The 13,800-nt window shown below is 39.8% G+C and overlaps 1 protein-coding gene across 1 annotated transcript in view; it reads right to left on the bottom strand.

The window, feature by feature from the left end:
* LOC124721992 (zinc finger protein 85-like) overlaps nucleotides 1–11,232 on the bottom strand; it is an 86,486-nt gene extending 75,254 nt beyond the window's left edge. Inside the window, exons 1-3 of the mRNA XM_047247164.1 lie at nucleotides 10,986–11,232; nucleotides 8,179–8,340; nucleotides 7,852–8,040 (exon numbers count right to left, since the gene is read on the bottom strand). Coding sequence (XP_047103120.1) covers nucleotides 7,852–8,040; nucleotides 8,179–8,340; nucleotides 10,986–11,126 — 492 coding nt within the window. The 5' untranslated portion in view covers nucleotides 11,127–11,232. The remainder of the gene's footprint in view (nucleotides 1–7,851; nucleotides 8,041–8,178; nucleotides 8,341–10,985) is intronic.
* Between the last annotated feature and the right edge of the window lie 2,568 nt (nucleotides 11,233–13,800).

Here is a 13,800-nt window from a genome sequence, read left to right as displayed (position 1 = left end):
GAAGGCACCATTATTTAAAAGAGAAAGGTCGAGCTGTGCCAACACTTGCTCAACGGTGCTGCCTCGACCTGTTGCCACTGATCCACCCCACAGAGGGTTATGGGCGCTGAAGTCGCCCAGGAACAGAAAAGGTGGCGGCAATTGGGCTATCAGCGCAGCCAGGACATGCTGCGGGACACCACCATCCGGTGGAAGATAAAGACTGCAGACAGTAACAGACTGAGGCGTCCACACCTGAACAGCGACAGCCTCTAAAGGTGTTTGTAGAGGGACACACTCACTGTAAAGAGAGTGAAGGACGTAGATGCAGACGCCCCCAGATACCCTCTCATAAGCTGCCCGGTTCTTACAATAACCCTGATAGCCATGGAGGGCAGGGGTTCACATCGCTGGAAACCAAGTTTCCTGAAGAGCAATGCAGAAGAAAGGGTGAAGGCTGAGAAGTTGTCGGAGCTCAGCAAGATGATGGAAAAAACCCCTGTAGTTCCACTGGCGGATGACATTGTCCATGGTCGAGAGAGGCGTGAAGGGACAGAGGAGCAGCTTATGCCACTGGGTCACCTGCTGCCACCAGATCTATGTCCTCAGCAGATGCCAGAATCTCCACCTCATCCTCAGACGCAGATCTTGTAGGTAGGGGTGGAGTGGGTGCCACCACAATTTCCTTGGTCTTAGGGGTCTTCGATTGCGATTTCTCGCACTGTTCCTTTGGTTGCCCTAGCTGGGAGGGCTTCTTTGATTTAGTCTCCGGGACTGAAGGGGATCACGAAGTACTATTATCAGCGACCTGTGGCTTCTTCAGCCACTGGCAGGTGTCTGTCGTGCTGCTGGTTGGAACCTGGGAAGGGAGTGACCCAAGGGATCCCTTCCTAGTGAGAGAAGCCGAAGAAGACTTACGCCTCTCTGGCTTAGAAGTGGGGACTGGTGTCACCTATGGTGGTGGTGGTGGTGGTGGTGGGGGGGGGGGGGTGGAGCTGCTCCCGAGGTAGGTGTTGTGGGAGCAACAGGGAGGGAAGTGCCCCCCACGATCAACCAACAGGGTACATGGTGGCCCCACCACAACGGACTAGCTACCATGCTGGATATTAGGTGCAACGAAGTCCATGGCCGTCATCTCCGCAGATAGCAACAGTGCACAGAGCATGGTGGAAATCGCACCCAGGAATGTATCCTCGCCCAAGAGATGGAGAACGAGTGGGAATGGAATGCGACGACGAGAAAGCCGGCTAAAGGTCTCAATGCACGACGGACACAATGCACCATGTAAGGCGCCCTTCCCCAATTGGCTTGTTCTTCAGAAGAATTTTGAAATATGGAGGTCAAACCCTACAGGGGACCATCACATAAAGGAGAAAAAGTGTGAGACCCCTTTTAGTCGCCTCTTACGACAGGCAGGAATACCGCGGGCCTATTCTTACCCCCAAACCTGTAGGGGAGCCCTCCAAAGGAAGGAGGAGTGTTGTAACCTGCACATTACTACACCTCCATCACTACTACCACAGTGCGATCACACATTTGAGTATTGCACTATTTGGCTGCTCCAGACCCTAACCAGAGCCATCAACTGGGTATGGCGCCTCAACCACCTGCAGCCCCTGGTGGGCAAATGCTCTTTATATTGCCACACACTGGCTCCGGCCGGCAGTCTTGTACATGTCGCTAATTTGTACTGTTCTATTTAAGTTCATGCTGTCACACTGTAACCTAATGAATAGTTGTTGTTTCTCAGAGCCATATCTTTTATTGTGTTGGGAGATGTTGTCCATCCTGCATTGTGTGTAATTTAATCCCTTTCTGTTTCTACTATTACTTTTGTTAATGTCTCTTATGGACCTCTTTCTTCTAACAAAAGAGCTACATAAAAAGATTTTCTTTGATATGAAAGACTGGCAGGTCTAGTTTGATGGTATGCATTTCAAAGCTGAAAAAACAGGCACACCTCTTCGGCATTCACTTTAATTTACTGTCTGCCCCTCCTCCTCCATATTTTTTCATTTTTTTCACAGACGAGTGCAATGAGAAAATTGTCAGTATGGTAACAAAAGTCTGAATTTTTAGGTGAAAAATGCACCTCTTACTCAGTGTAATCCTCTTTTTGTTAAACAGACTTTGCACAATATTTTTCCATTGAGCTGAAGAGCAATTCTGGACACACTGTAAAATACTCCTCTTTTATAGGTTGCATAACTTCTTCAATGGACTGAAAATAATATCCAGCTACAAATTTCTTCAGGTGTCAGTGTAGGTGGAAGTGCCAAATCTCAAACTGAGAGTATGTCTCAACAGTTTCTAATACAAACACCTACTTTCCGTTGTCAAAGCACCTGTCTGAGCAAATGTATTTTCCTTCTCCCCCTTCCATTATTTTTCAATTCAGGTATTTCTTTACATATATTTTTTCTTTCATATTGTTAATTCAAAATACTTCAATAGTATTTACTAGTTATTGTTTTACTCATTGCAGTAAGAAGAAAGGCCTTTGTATCCAAGAAACATTGGCTTTTTGGTGCAGGGCCAATCAGCTTCCAACCACAGCTCTGATTTTCATTTCATTTCTGGTGTAAAATGGTAGACCTGTGTCTCACCCATAGCACTGATCAGTGTACTGCATCAGCTGGATCCTTCTTCAAGACAGCCAAGCATTACTGAGAAATTCATTTCCATACTTGCATTTGTTCAGCAAAGTCACTTCCCTCTTGCACTGAGCTTTCAACTAAAATGTATTACTCTCTCTTCTTCTGAGTGCCTGTGATTCAGCTATTTTAACACCTTTAATCACCAAATAGTCAGTCCCATATTGAATACTTCACCAGTACCTTCGTTTTTGGTTAGTATTTTGGAAATTCCTTCACAAGGATCAAGAATAGAAAGTATTTCTTAAATAGTGAAAATGATGGAGCAGGCTCCTTACAAACCATTATCAAATTCAATAGGTGGTGATTATCCAAAGCAAAGCATTTCTGAGGGCACAGTTTTCAGGTTTATCCATTTGAATGAAACACACAAAATACAACTACTTTATAAAGCAACATAAGCAAAAATATTCCTGCTAATCCGGTTGAGGTTTCACTTACATTACTGTGCCTCATGAATCCCAATACCTTCTTCATCACACCGATAGGAGGGCGCCAATCTGTCATCATCCAGGGGAACATTTCATTGTCACCTGTGCTATGGGATGGGGCGAAGTGAGCGGCGACTCCATTATGCTCTGGGGAACATTCACAAGATCATCCATAGGTCTAGTGGAGCTCGTGCAAGGCACCATGATGGCCAAGGAGTTTCACACACTGGCTGCAGACCATGTACACCCCTTCATGACAATCATGTTTCCTGATGGTAGTGGCACTTTTCAACAAGATAATGCTCCAAGTCACAAGGACAGGAGTGTGATGGAGTGGTTTGAGGAATACAGTGGCGAGTTCCAATTGACATACAGGACCCCCAACTCGCGAGATCTGAACCTGATCTAATACATTTGGGGATGTGATTGAATATGACATCAAAGCTCATCAACACGCCTCCCCAGAATTTACAGTAATTAGGTGACTTGTATCTACAGATGTGGTGCCAACACCCTCCAACGATCTACCAACGTCTCACCACTTCTGTGTCATTATGCGTCGCCACTGTTGTCTGTACCAAAGGTGGACATACTGTCCATTAGGTGCTCGCTGATCAGTGCACAATGAAGTGACCAAACAAATGGGATACTGATGTGCTAATATAAAGATGGTGGTAGTATTATGTACAACAAGGTATAAAAGGGCAGTGCATTGGCGGAGCTGGCATTTGTATTCAGGTGATCCATGTGAAAAGGTTTCTGACATGATTATGATTGCACAATGGGAAAAGACTTTGAACGCGGAATGGTAGTTGGAGCTAGACACATGGGGCATACCATTTTGAAAATCATTAAGGAAGACAATATTCTGAGGTCCACAATTTCAGGAGCGTGCTGAGAACACCAAATTTCAGGCACTACCTCTCACCACAGACAATGTAGTGGCTAATGGGTTTAACTTAATGACCAAGAGCTGCGGAGCTTGCATAGAAATTGTCAGTGCTAAGACACAAGCAACACTGCATGAAATAACTGCAGAAATCAATATCATAAAAATGTATCCATTACGGCAGTGTGGCGAAATCTGGCATCAATGGGCTATGGCAGCAGACAACTGGCACGAGTGCCCTTGCTAACAGTATGACATTGCTTACAGCAACTCTCCTGGGCTCGTGACCATATCAGTTGGACCCTTCACTGGAAAGCTGTGGCCTGCTCAGATGAGTCCCTATTTCAGTTGGTAAGAGCTGATGGTAGGATTCGAGTGTGGCGCAAACCTCATGAAGCCATGGACCCAAGTTGTCAACCAGGCACTGAGCCAAGCTGTTGGTGGTTCCATAATGGTGTGAGCTGTGTTTACATGGAATGGACTGGGTCCTGTGATATCACTGAATCAAGTATTGACTGGTAATGGTTGACTGGAAATCACTATGTTTGGCTGCTTGGAGAGCATTTACAGCCAAACAACAATGGAATCTTGATGAAACACTATGTGCCATATCACTGGGACACAATTGTGCGTAATGGTTTGAATAACATTCTGGACAATTTGGGTGAATGATTTTGCCACCCAGATCACCCAACATGAATCCCTTGACCATTTATGGGACATAATCAAGAGGTCAGTTCATGCACAAAATCCTGCACCAACAACACTTCTGCAGTTACAGACGGCTATAGAAGCAGCATGGATCAGTATTTCTGCTGGGTCTTCCCATGACTTTTTGAGTCCTTGCCACATCGAATTGCTGCACTATGCCAGGCAAAAGGAGATCTGACACGATATGAGGAGGTATCCCACGACTTTTCTCACATCAGCATTTAAGCTTCTAGAATCTCCAATATCAGGACACTGACTCTCCTTCCACTCAGCGTGCTTGCCATTGCTTGGTGCCCATTTCCTACTATGCTGATGTGCTACTATTGATTTGAATGTATTATCACAATGAAATTTTGAGGCAATTTCTTCACTTCCAATGCAGTGTATGCTATGATACAGCAAAACTAAAGTAAACTTTAAAAATATGGTATTTTGAACACAAAGTCTGAAGTATAATAACCACAATGCTACTCTCTTCATTACCCATGAGTTTATACAGTATTTAGTATTCATTACTAATCTTTTTCTCGCCAATCATGTGCCAGAAAATACGTAAATGAAAACCAGAAGTAGCACAATGCACAATGCAGTAAAGAATGCAGCAAATGTTGCACTGCATCCCAGATTTCATAGGAAACAGAAAATGTTTAATAAAATTGTGATGTCAATGTAAGAGGGGATAACATTAGTGTAAGAGGATAGAAAAATCATGGTCAAATTTAAAATTGTTCATCAGCTGAAAGAAACCTTAAATCTGCAGTAAACTACAACTACATAATTTTTCTCTGTAACTGAACACAAAACAATCTTTACCTGCTAAATGTTAATTGCCACGGGAAGAGCCAAGCATACCATGTCATTAAAGTGACATCTAATTAAGATTCAAATTTGGGAAATGAGCTCAACACTTGTCTTGTGTAGCATGTAAATTTGACATATGTGATGGCATTCACATTTAAGAGCACACTACAATAATTATTGAAAAATAATGCCAAGTCATGCTAAATACTTGCCCATGTGGTTGCTTAATTCTGGAGATCAAAACATGACAGCATACATCCCACATCACAAACCAACCAAAATTACTGCTACAGGCTTGTGCACTGCTGTGCCATTAAAGTGTTGTACATCACAAGTGCAGCCTGTGGTGTGATGTGAGATATAAATAACTAAAACAGGAACTCTACATAAGCTCTTGGCAACGATTAAAGACACTTTGTACAAAATAAACTGAAAATCTACAATCTTCAATAAATAAATTACTGTTCATATTATACAACATGATACGAATACCCGGTACAGAAAACAAAGGGCCATAACATAATTTTAACTTCCAAATTACAGCTCCTTCTCAAACTCAAAGGCTGTAACAGGATGGCACAGTGTCTTGTTTTCGAAATTTTAAGGTGAAGTAACATATCTATTACAGTCAACTTGCTTCGCCTCCTATTTTAAGATGAATTTTAAGACGAAGTAACATATCTATTACAGTCAACTTGCAGCACCTCCCTTTCACTACCATACAGCTCTCACCCTGTTACACAATGTATTCCTGGACACCTGATTTATTTCTACTAAACATCACATGATAACAGTATGAAAACAGTGGTCATTAGTTACATTGGGTGCTTGTTCTGTTCTGTTTCTCACTGACCAATGGAGCTGTCAGAAGAGTGACGCATTACTGATTGATTTCAGTATTTATGAGCAGTTAGTATAGAAGAATATTTCGTACATTCCACAAAGGGATGTAATGACCAATGACAGTGGGTTCCTCGAAATGAAGCACTTTTTTTGATTTTGACAGACAAGCCTACAAAAATAATTATATGTGGTTTTATTACAGAGTTCAGAATATATTAGTCTGGAGTGGTTATGCAAAAGTATGGCTAAAATTAGGAGAATGACAGGGTTGGAAACTGAAATGCAGATTTAATTGAGTATGTGATCTGTGCTATATTATTCTGACATTTTCTGGGATTTTATACATCACAAAATATTCTCAGCATGCAGCTTATTAAATCTGGAGTTGTGTATGATTAAGTCAGCAGCTGAATAGTCACATGTTGAAAGAATTTACCTATAGTACGTAACACACAATAGGGATATGGAAAATGTTTACTATCAGGCATAGCTTTAATCTAAGAGATTGTATCCCTTCAGTTCCCCTCTTTGCTGTAGTTTTCTCAGTATTCTAACTGTTCCACTTTCATTCCATGAACTATGACAGTCAATCCATTATCTGGTCACTCTGAATGTTAACATAAGCCACTCTTGAAGGTGTCATAAATCCCCTGACAGTGAATCACAAACTGGCAGCCTCCTCCTCTTTAAACAGCAAATTTTTATCTCATAAAACAGTCTATGTTGAAGCTTTTTTCCTCCACCAACCCAGTGCAAATCCTACTAGAGATTATATGCTGCCACTGCTCTCCGACATGAATTACACTAACTGGTTTCACTACAATATTGATTCAGTCATACAAAGATCACGCATGAAGCCTTATCCAGATTTTTTAAAATGAAAACCATATAGACTTCCCCATAACTGATTTTATTTGAAATATGTGATTATAATAATATATGTAACTGGCAAGAAAGGAAGTGCTGAGAATGTCTTAGTTTTGCTATTTTATTTTACTTACAATTTTTGATTCAGTTGTATCAGTTTTCAGAGAGAGCCCTGCAAAACACACACAATGTTCTGTGTTGACATTTCCTTTTGAGTCTGTATGTTCCACTGCTTTCACTAAAGAGTTCATAGCTGGATATATCTTAAATACAAACTGCTACAAACAAGAGTGAGGTTGGAAACATGCACTGCCAAAATAGAAGCAACTATCTCCAGTCACTGATATCTACACATTCAGAACTTTAATGACCAGGAACATCATTCTTGATATCACGTACAGGAAATGTGTACTAATAAGGATCTTCCCTTTAAACATGAACAATGAAGTTGACTTCAGGACATCAAAAGTCTGTATTCATGCATAGAAGCTTACTCACAGAATCACAATTTCCACAACACTATTTTCATCACACAGCATTATTAGTTTCCAGTCATGTCTTCTTAAACATATATGTTCCTATAAATTACTGAAACTGCTTGTGTATGTTTTCTGTTACATTAAATTAATAAAGAATTTTTAGCTTGATATGGCAGACAAATGTATGGTAAAAGTACCTGCATCTGGCATTTGTACTGTTGAACTCGTGTCCCATCAGCATCACTAACAATCTGAATACTTGCAGCCTGGACTAAGCTGTTCAGGCCATCTGTGGATGCAGTCACACTGGATTTGTGGTGATGTTTTGCTAGACTATCATTGTCAGCTGTCTTTTTTTTGGTTGAGCTTTCATCTTTGACATACACCTACAGTAAAATACATTGAGAGGTTGGTAATTTAAGAGCTTTTATATACATATACAAAAAGAAGTGCACAGGTCAGCACAGGCATGACATATGCTGATGAATTGTTGTATAATGTGTCACTGACAATAGCAATCATACCTTTCCTTCTCTTGTAAAATCATCAGAGTAACGAAGTGAGGTAAAGTAACTTTCCAGCATTGCTTCTGCATTAACACAAGATTCACGGAAATCATAAAAACTTTCAAGCTTCTCCACACAGTGGTTGCATATTATTTTAGGCAGCGAATCATCTTCACACACCTGCAGAAAAAATTAATTATTATTATTATCAAAAGATAACAAGTACAGAAAAAAAGCTCATTGGAGATTTACAGTCATCATAGATACATGCTCTGTAGTGGCGATGGACTTTCTTCACTGTATTCGACTTCCAGACTTTCACACACAACAAATCTCTCTCCAGACAGCACCATAGTATAAAGTGAGTGTGTTATAAGTCAGAGGTGAATGTTAACAGTATCCCAAAGGGAATATAAAAATACAAAATGGGCACAAATGTTTGTTATTGTGTTTGCAATTTCTTATAAAACTTGTCACTTCTTTGCAACAAATAGGTTTAACAGATTATGAAAATCACCAGTGTATATATTTGTTCAGTTAAGTGCATTACATGTTGCAATGTAACCAAAACTAAACTTTATTTCATACTATTTTACAGCAAAACAAAGCACTGATGGCCCATTAGATGCAACACCACGACCCGAAACAAATGTTACAAAATATGATTTATAAGTATGTAAACATACAACATATTTTTGAAATGCAGAATAATTTTTGCACAGTGTATAAAAGATGACTACTTCATAACAACAGTTTCCTGTAAGGTTGTGTGTTTCATTAAGAATGTTTTCTTGGTAGAACATGAAACACTACAGCCTATTTATTTGCTATTATTAATGGCACCAAGTCCACCGTTTGAGATGAAACGAAATGATTGTATTGATCATATGGCTTTACTGGCCGGGAGACCCCATTTGGGGTTGTTCAGCTACCTAGTGCAAGTGTATTTATATGTTGCCACTTTGATGACTTGCCTGTCGGTGATGATGAAATGACAGTTAGGACAGGAAAACACCCTGTCCCCAAGTGCATAAAATCCTTGACCCGGCCAGGTATAGAACTAGGGCCCCGTGCATGGCAGTCAGCTGCACTGACCATTCAGCTATGGTGATGGACTGTTTCATTATAAAATCTATAATTTTTTACAGGATACAAAGGACTCTACTCGCATGTCAGACAGCCTTACTAATTAACACCATGTTAAAAACACTGATTTCAATAAGACAGAAAAGCATTACACGTTTGTTGTCTTCGGGAGTTCAGAAAGTTCCAAACAGCTTTGGAATATGAGCACTGCATAAAATTTCACATATACAGATACTCTCGTTCAGTTCAACAACCAGCTCTAACAGCTCTGTGCTGAAGTCTGTAACTACTTAGGTCAGTAAATAATCCATCTATCTTTAGGTACAAGCTTTGTACATGTGGAACACCACCAAAATCTTTAAAATGGCAAATTTAACAAAACATAATGAAAGGCACCATGACCACAAAATAAGATACAGAAAAACACTGATCTGTAACACACACTAAGTTGAGAGTTCTTCATGGTTGTCAAGAGGAGGGGACGTGTTGAGTGTTGTTCATTGTTTGCCCTACAAAGTATTTCATTTTTACTGTGTGATGTTGTGAGAATGAAACAGAATAATACAGTTGTAACAATAGAGAACTGCGTAATGCAAACATACATATAATTGAAAATCTAGGATGGAGCAATGACAATATTATGAAAAGGATAGCTGCTACACACCATATAGTGGACAGAGGCACAACAAAAAGACTGTCTTTTATTTTGACAAATGTAATTTAAAGTAAATGGTACAATTTTCTGTATGAAGAAATCGGAACATAATTAAGAAAAGCTAGTTAATACATGATAAACCTTTTTTATTCACAGCAATGTGAAAGATATACACTCAGACAGATAATCAGAGAAATTAGAAAGACAGATAATCAAAAATAGGGTTGCTCAATTTTAGTCTCTGAAACCTATAAATCATTCGAGGTTATTAAAGTGTTTCATAGAGTATTCACAGCAAATAACAGAAGATTCAGCATTAAGCACGAATAATGCAGAAACACTCTTAAGTACTATTATCTGTAATATGTAACACTTGCTTGTGTAAATGCACTGACAGTGATATTTCACCTATAAAATGTTTGTCATTTGGCCACTGTGCATCATAACTAAAGATGCAATTAGCACTGAAACAATAACACAAATGGCCTGTTTACATGCTGATAACAACAACATTTAAATGACTATTTACATCTTTAATGACACACATGACAAGCAGTTATTTCTTACATTCCAGCAAAATTAAATTGTCAATTAAATTTAATGGACACTTCCTACTACAGCTTTGCAGCACTGATGGAACATTTATTTATGAATTGCCATAATGTTTCTTCTGAAAACTGTAGATTATTTATAATTTCCGACAGTTTTTATATCTTGTAAATCACCACACATGTGATCACTAGCAAGGAAAGACTGAGATACTGAAGTGCTTCAACATGTCAACATTACAATAAATGCATGCACTTGATCTGTCTTCTAAAGAGTCAGAATCAACTATCTATCGATCTAGTGAGTTATTTCGAAAACTTAGACGATGAATATCAATTCTGGCAGTAGTCGTCACACATGTTTGCTACAGAATCTGTCTCACTGATATGCAGTATTTTTCCTAATGACAGTAAGTAGTCTCCAATCGGTTCACCAATATTCACATACCATGAAGCCTTTTGACGTTCAATGCAGAAGTCGCACAGTGACAAACATCAATGAAATCCGACAGCCAGTAATTTTTACCATCACTCACCTGAACGGGTAAGCAAATCTGAATTTTTGTGGGGAGTTGTCTCCTGCGTCCTTCTTCTCGGAAAATATGCATTTTTGTTCCCTCACTTGACGTACATAGCCGACACAGTTCGTAATAGTTTACCCTCCTATACCCTGCCATGACAACAACAAATTTATTTCGTTTTGTTTCTTATACACGTCAACTATTATTCAAACGAACGACAACACAAACTACTATCAAAATAAATGCACACTGCTGCTCCCAGTTTCTTACTCTAATAGTTGTTACTTTATCGACCTTGTGAATCGATATATCGCATGAAATGTGGCGAACGCGACCAAGGGTCGATGTTGTTTTCGCGGCATAAATGAATGCCACGGGAATGCAGATTCTGTTGCGCTTTGAGTAAAATTGCTGCGCAAGTCCATACTGTTGTACAAACTTCATGAGTGCAAGATTTTTTTTAAACGTGTTCGCTTTAGGATATGCGACTACAAAGCTAACTCTTCTATATTTAACACTGTCATGTCTCAGGGGCCGACTAAGCCCGGCGGAGGCCCGGAGCGGTATAACTAAATGAACCCCTGGCCTGCTTAGAAACTGATGTATTTGTGGTGCACATTTTGTAAATGATAAATATTATAGATGTAATACCCAACAAAAAATCCACTATTTATAGTGTGTGTACACTAGGCTCTAGTAACTGTAATACGCAAACTTAAAGATATAGATGAGAAACAGAATACGAATCATCATTTAGCACAGCAACCATCACGAAAAGTGTTAAGAAATAATAAGGAACAGAAAAAGAAAATTACCTTTAATTATAAATATCTAGAAACAAACTTCTACAATTACAATATCAGTTAGTTTCGTAACTTAAGTACATGATAGTTGTACGCGCCTTTATTTTGTTGGACTTCTTAATAACGTCGTTAAATCTATTTCATTTGAAAGTTTTATTTTTCAATTGTTAAAATGGAGAGTTTGGCTGGTTGTCCTTGTTCATATGCCTTAGACAAGTATTTTCCGAGCAACGTCCTAAGGGATGGGAAAGACCCACAGTGGTTTAATAGCCGTGTCAGAAAACCTGCTACGTAAACAAAGAGAGCTTCATCACAGGTTCAAGAGAAGTCAGAAACTAGCTGACGAACGAAGGCTGAACGAAGCGAAAATGAGTGTATGGAGAGCTATGAGACAAGCATTCAAGGAATCTGAAAGTAAAATTTTGTCAACCGCTGTGACTATAAACCCGAAGAGTCTTTTGGTCTTACGTAAAATCAGCAAGCGGTTCGAAATCATGTATTCAGTCACTCACCGATCATACTGGCATCGAAACAGAAGACAACAAAGAGAAGGCCTAAATACTGAATTTGGGCTTCCGAAATTGTTCCACCATGGAAGATCGTAATACGTTCTCTCCTTTAAAGCATCGTACGAACATCGAAATGGCAGATATTGAGATAAACGACCGTACAATAGAAAAGCAAATACAATCGCTCGGTACTGGTAACGCATCAATTTTAGATGAGATACTGTAAGGTTCTACAAAGATTGTGCGAAAAAAGTTGCTTCTCTTGTAGCAGCAGTTTATCGTAGATAGCTGGTGCAAAGAAGGTTGCCTAGCGAGTGCGAAAAAGCACAGGCCATTCCCGTTTTCAAGAAGGGTCGTAGGACAGATGCACGAAATTATTAGCCTATTCGGTAGACGGCAATTTGTTTTAGAATTATGGAGCATGTTTTATACTCAAGAATTATGATGTTTTTGGAGAACGGGAACCTCTTCTATAAAAATCAACATAGATTCCACAAATAGAGATCCTGCGAATCTCAGCTCTCTCTGTTCCTCCATGAGATCTACAGCGCTGTAGACAACGGATCTCAGATTGATGCCGTGTCCCTTGACTTCAAGAAGGCATTTGACAACGTCCCACATTGCCCTCTAGTGAAAAATAATATGAGCCTACCGAGTATCAGACAAAATTTGCGACTGGATTCAAGACATTCTTGCAGATAGAACTCAACACGTCTTTCTTAACGGTATAAGTCCGACAGATGTAAAGATAATTTCCGGAGTACGCCAAGGACATGTGATAGGACCGTTACCATTTGCAGTGTATATAAACGATCTAGTAGAAAACGTCGGTGGCTCTTTAACGCTGTTAGCAGATGATGTGGTTGCCTACAAGAAAGAAGCAACGCCAGAAGACAGTATCGATTTGCAGAATGATCTACAGTGGATTGATGAATGGTGCAGGATCTGGCAGTTGTCCATGCACATCAATAAATGTCACATACCGCGCATACACAGGAAAAGAAATCCGCTACTGTACAACTACACTATCGATAACAAATTGCTGGAATCAGTATCTACCGTATTTAGAAGTAACTATACAAAACGACACGTAAGACAAATATTAGGAAATCAAATGCCAGATTGAGATCCATAGGAAGAATCTTAAAGAAATGTAACTTATCCACTAAAAAAGTGGCTTACAAGGCGCTTGTTCGATCGATTCTTGAGTATTGGTCATCAATCTGAGACCCTTAACAGGTAGTGCTGATAAAATAAGTAGAGAAATTCCAATGAAGAGCGGCGAGTTTCGTCATGGGATCGTTTGGTCGGCACGAGAGAGTTACAGAGATGGCCAATGAACTCCAGTCGCAGAGACTACAAGAGAGGCGTTGTGCATCACGGAGAGGTTTACTATTAAAATTTCGAGACCACTTCCCGCGAAGAGTCGGAACATATATTACTTCCTTCCACATACGTCTAGCGAAATGATCACGACGGGAAAATTCAATAAATTTGAGCTAATGTAGAGGTTTACCA

Source organism: Schistocerca piceifrons, chromosome X, assembly GCF_021461385.2.
Source record: "Schistocerca piceifrons isolate TAMUIC-IGC-003096 chromosome X, iqSchPice1.1, whole genome shotgun sequence".
NCBI classification, from domain to species: Eukaryota; Metazoa; Arthropoda; class Insecta; order Orthoptera; family Acrididae; genus Schistocerca; species Schistocerca piceifrons.
This window is presented reverse-complemented; position numbering and strand designations above follow the sequence as displayed.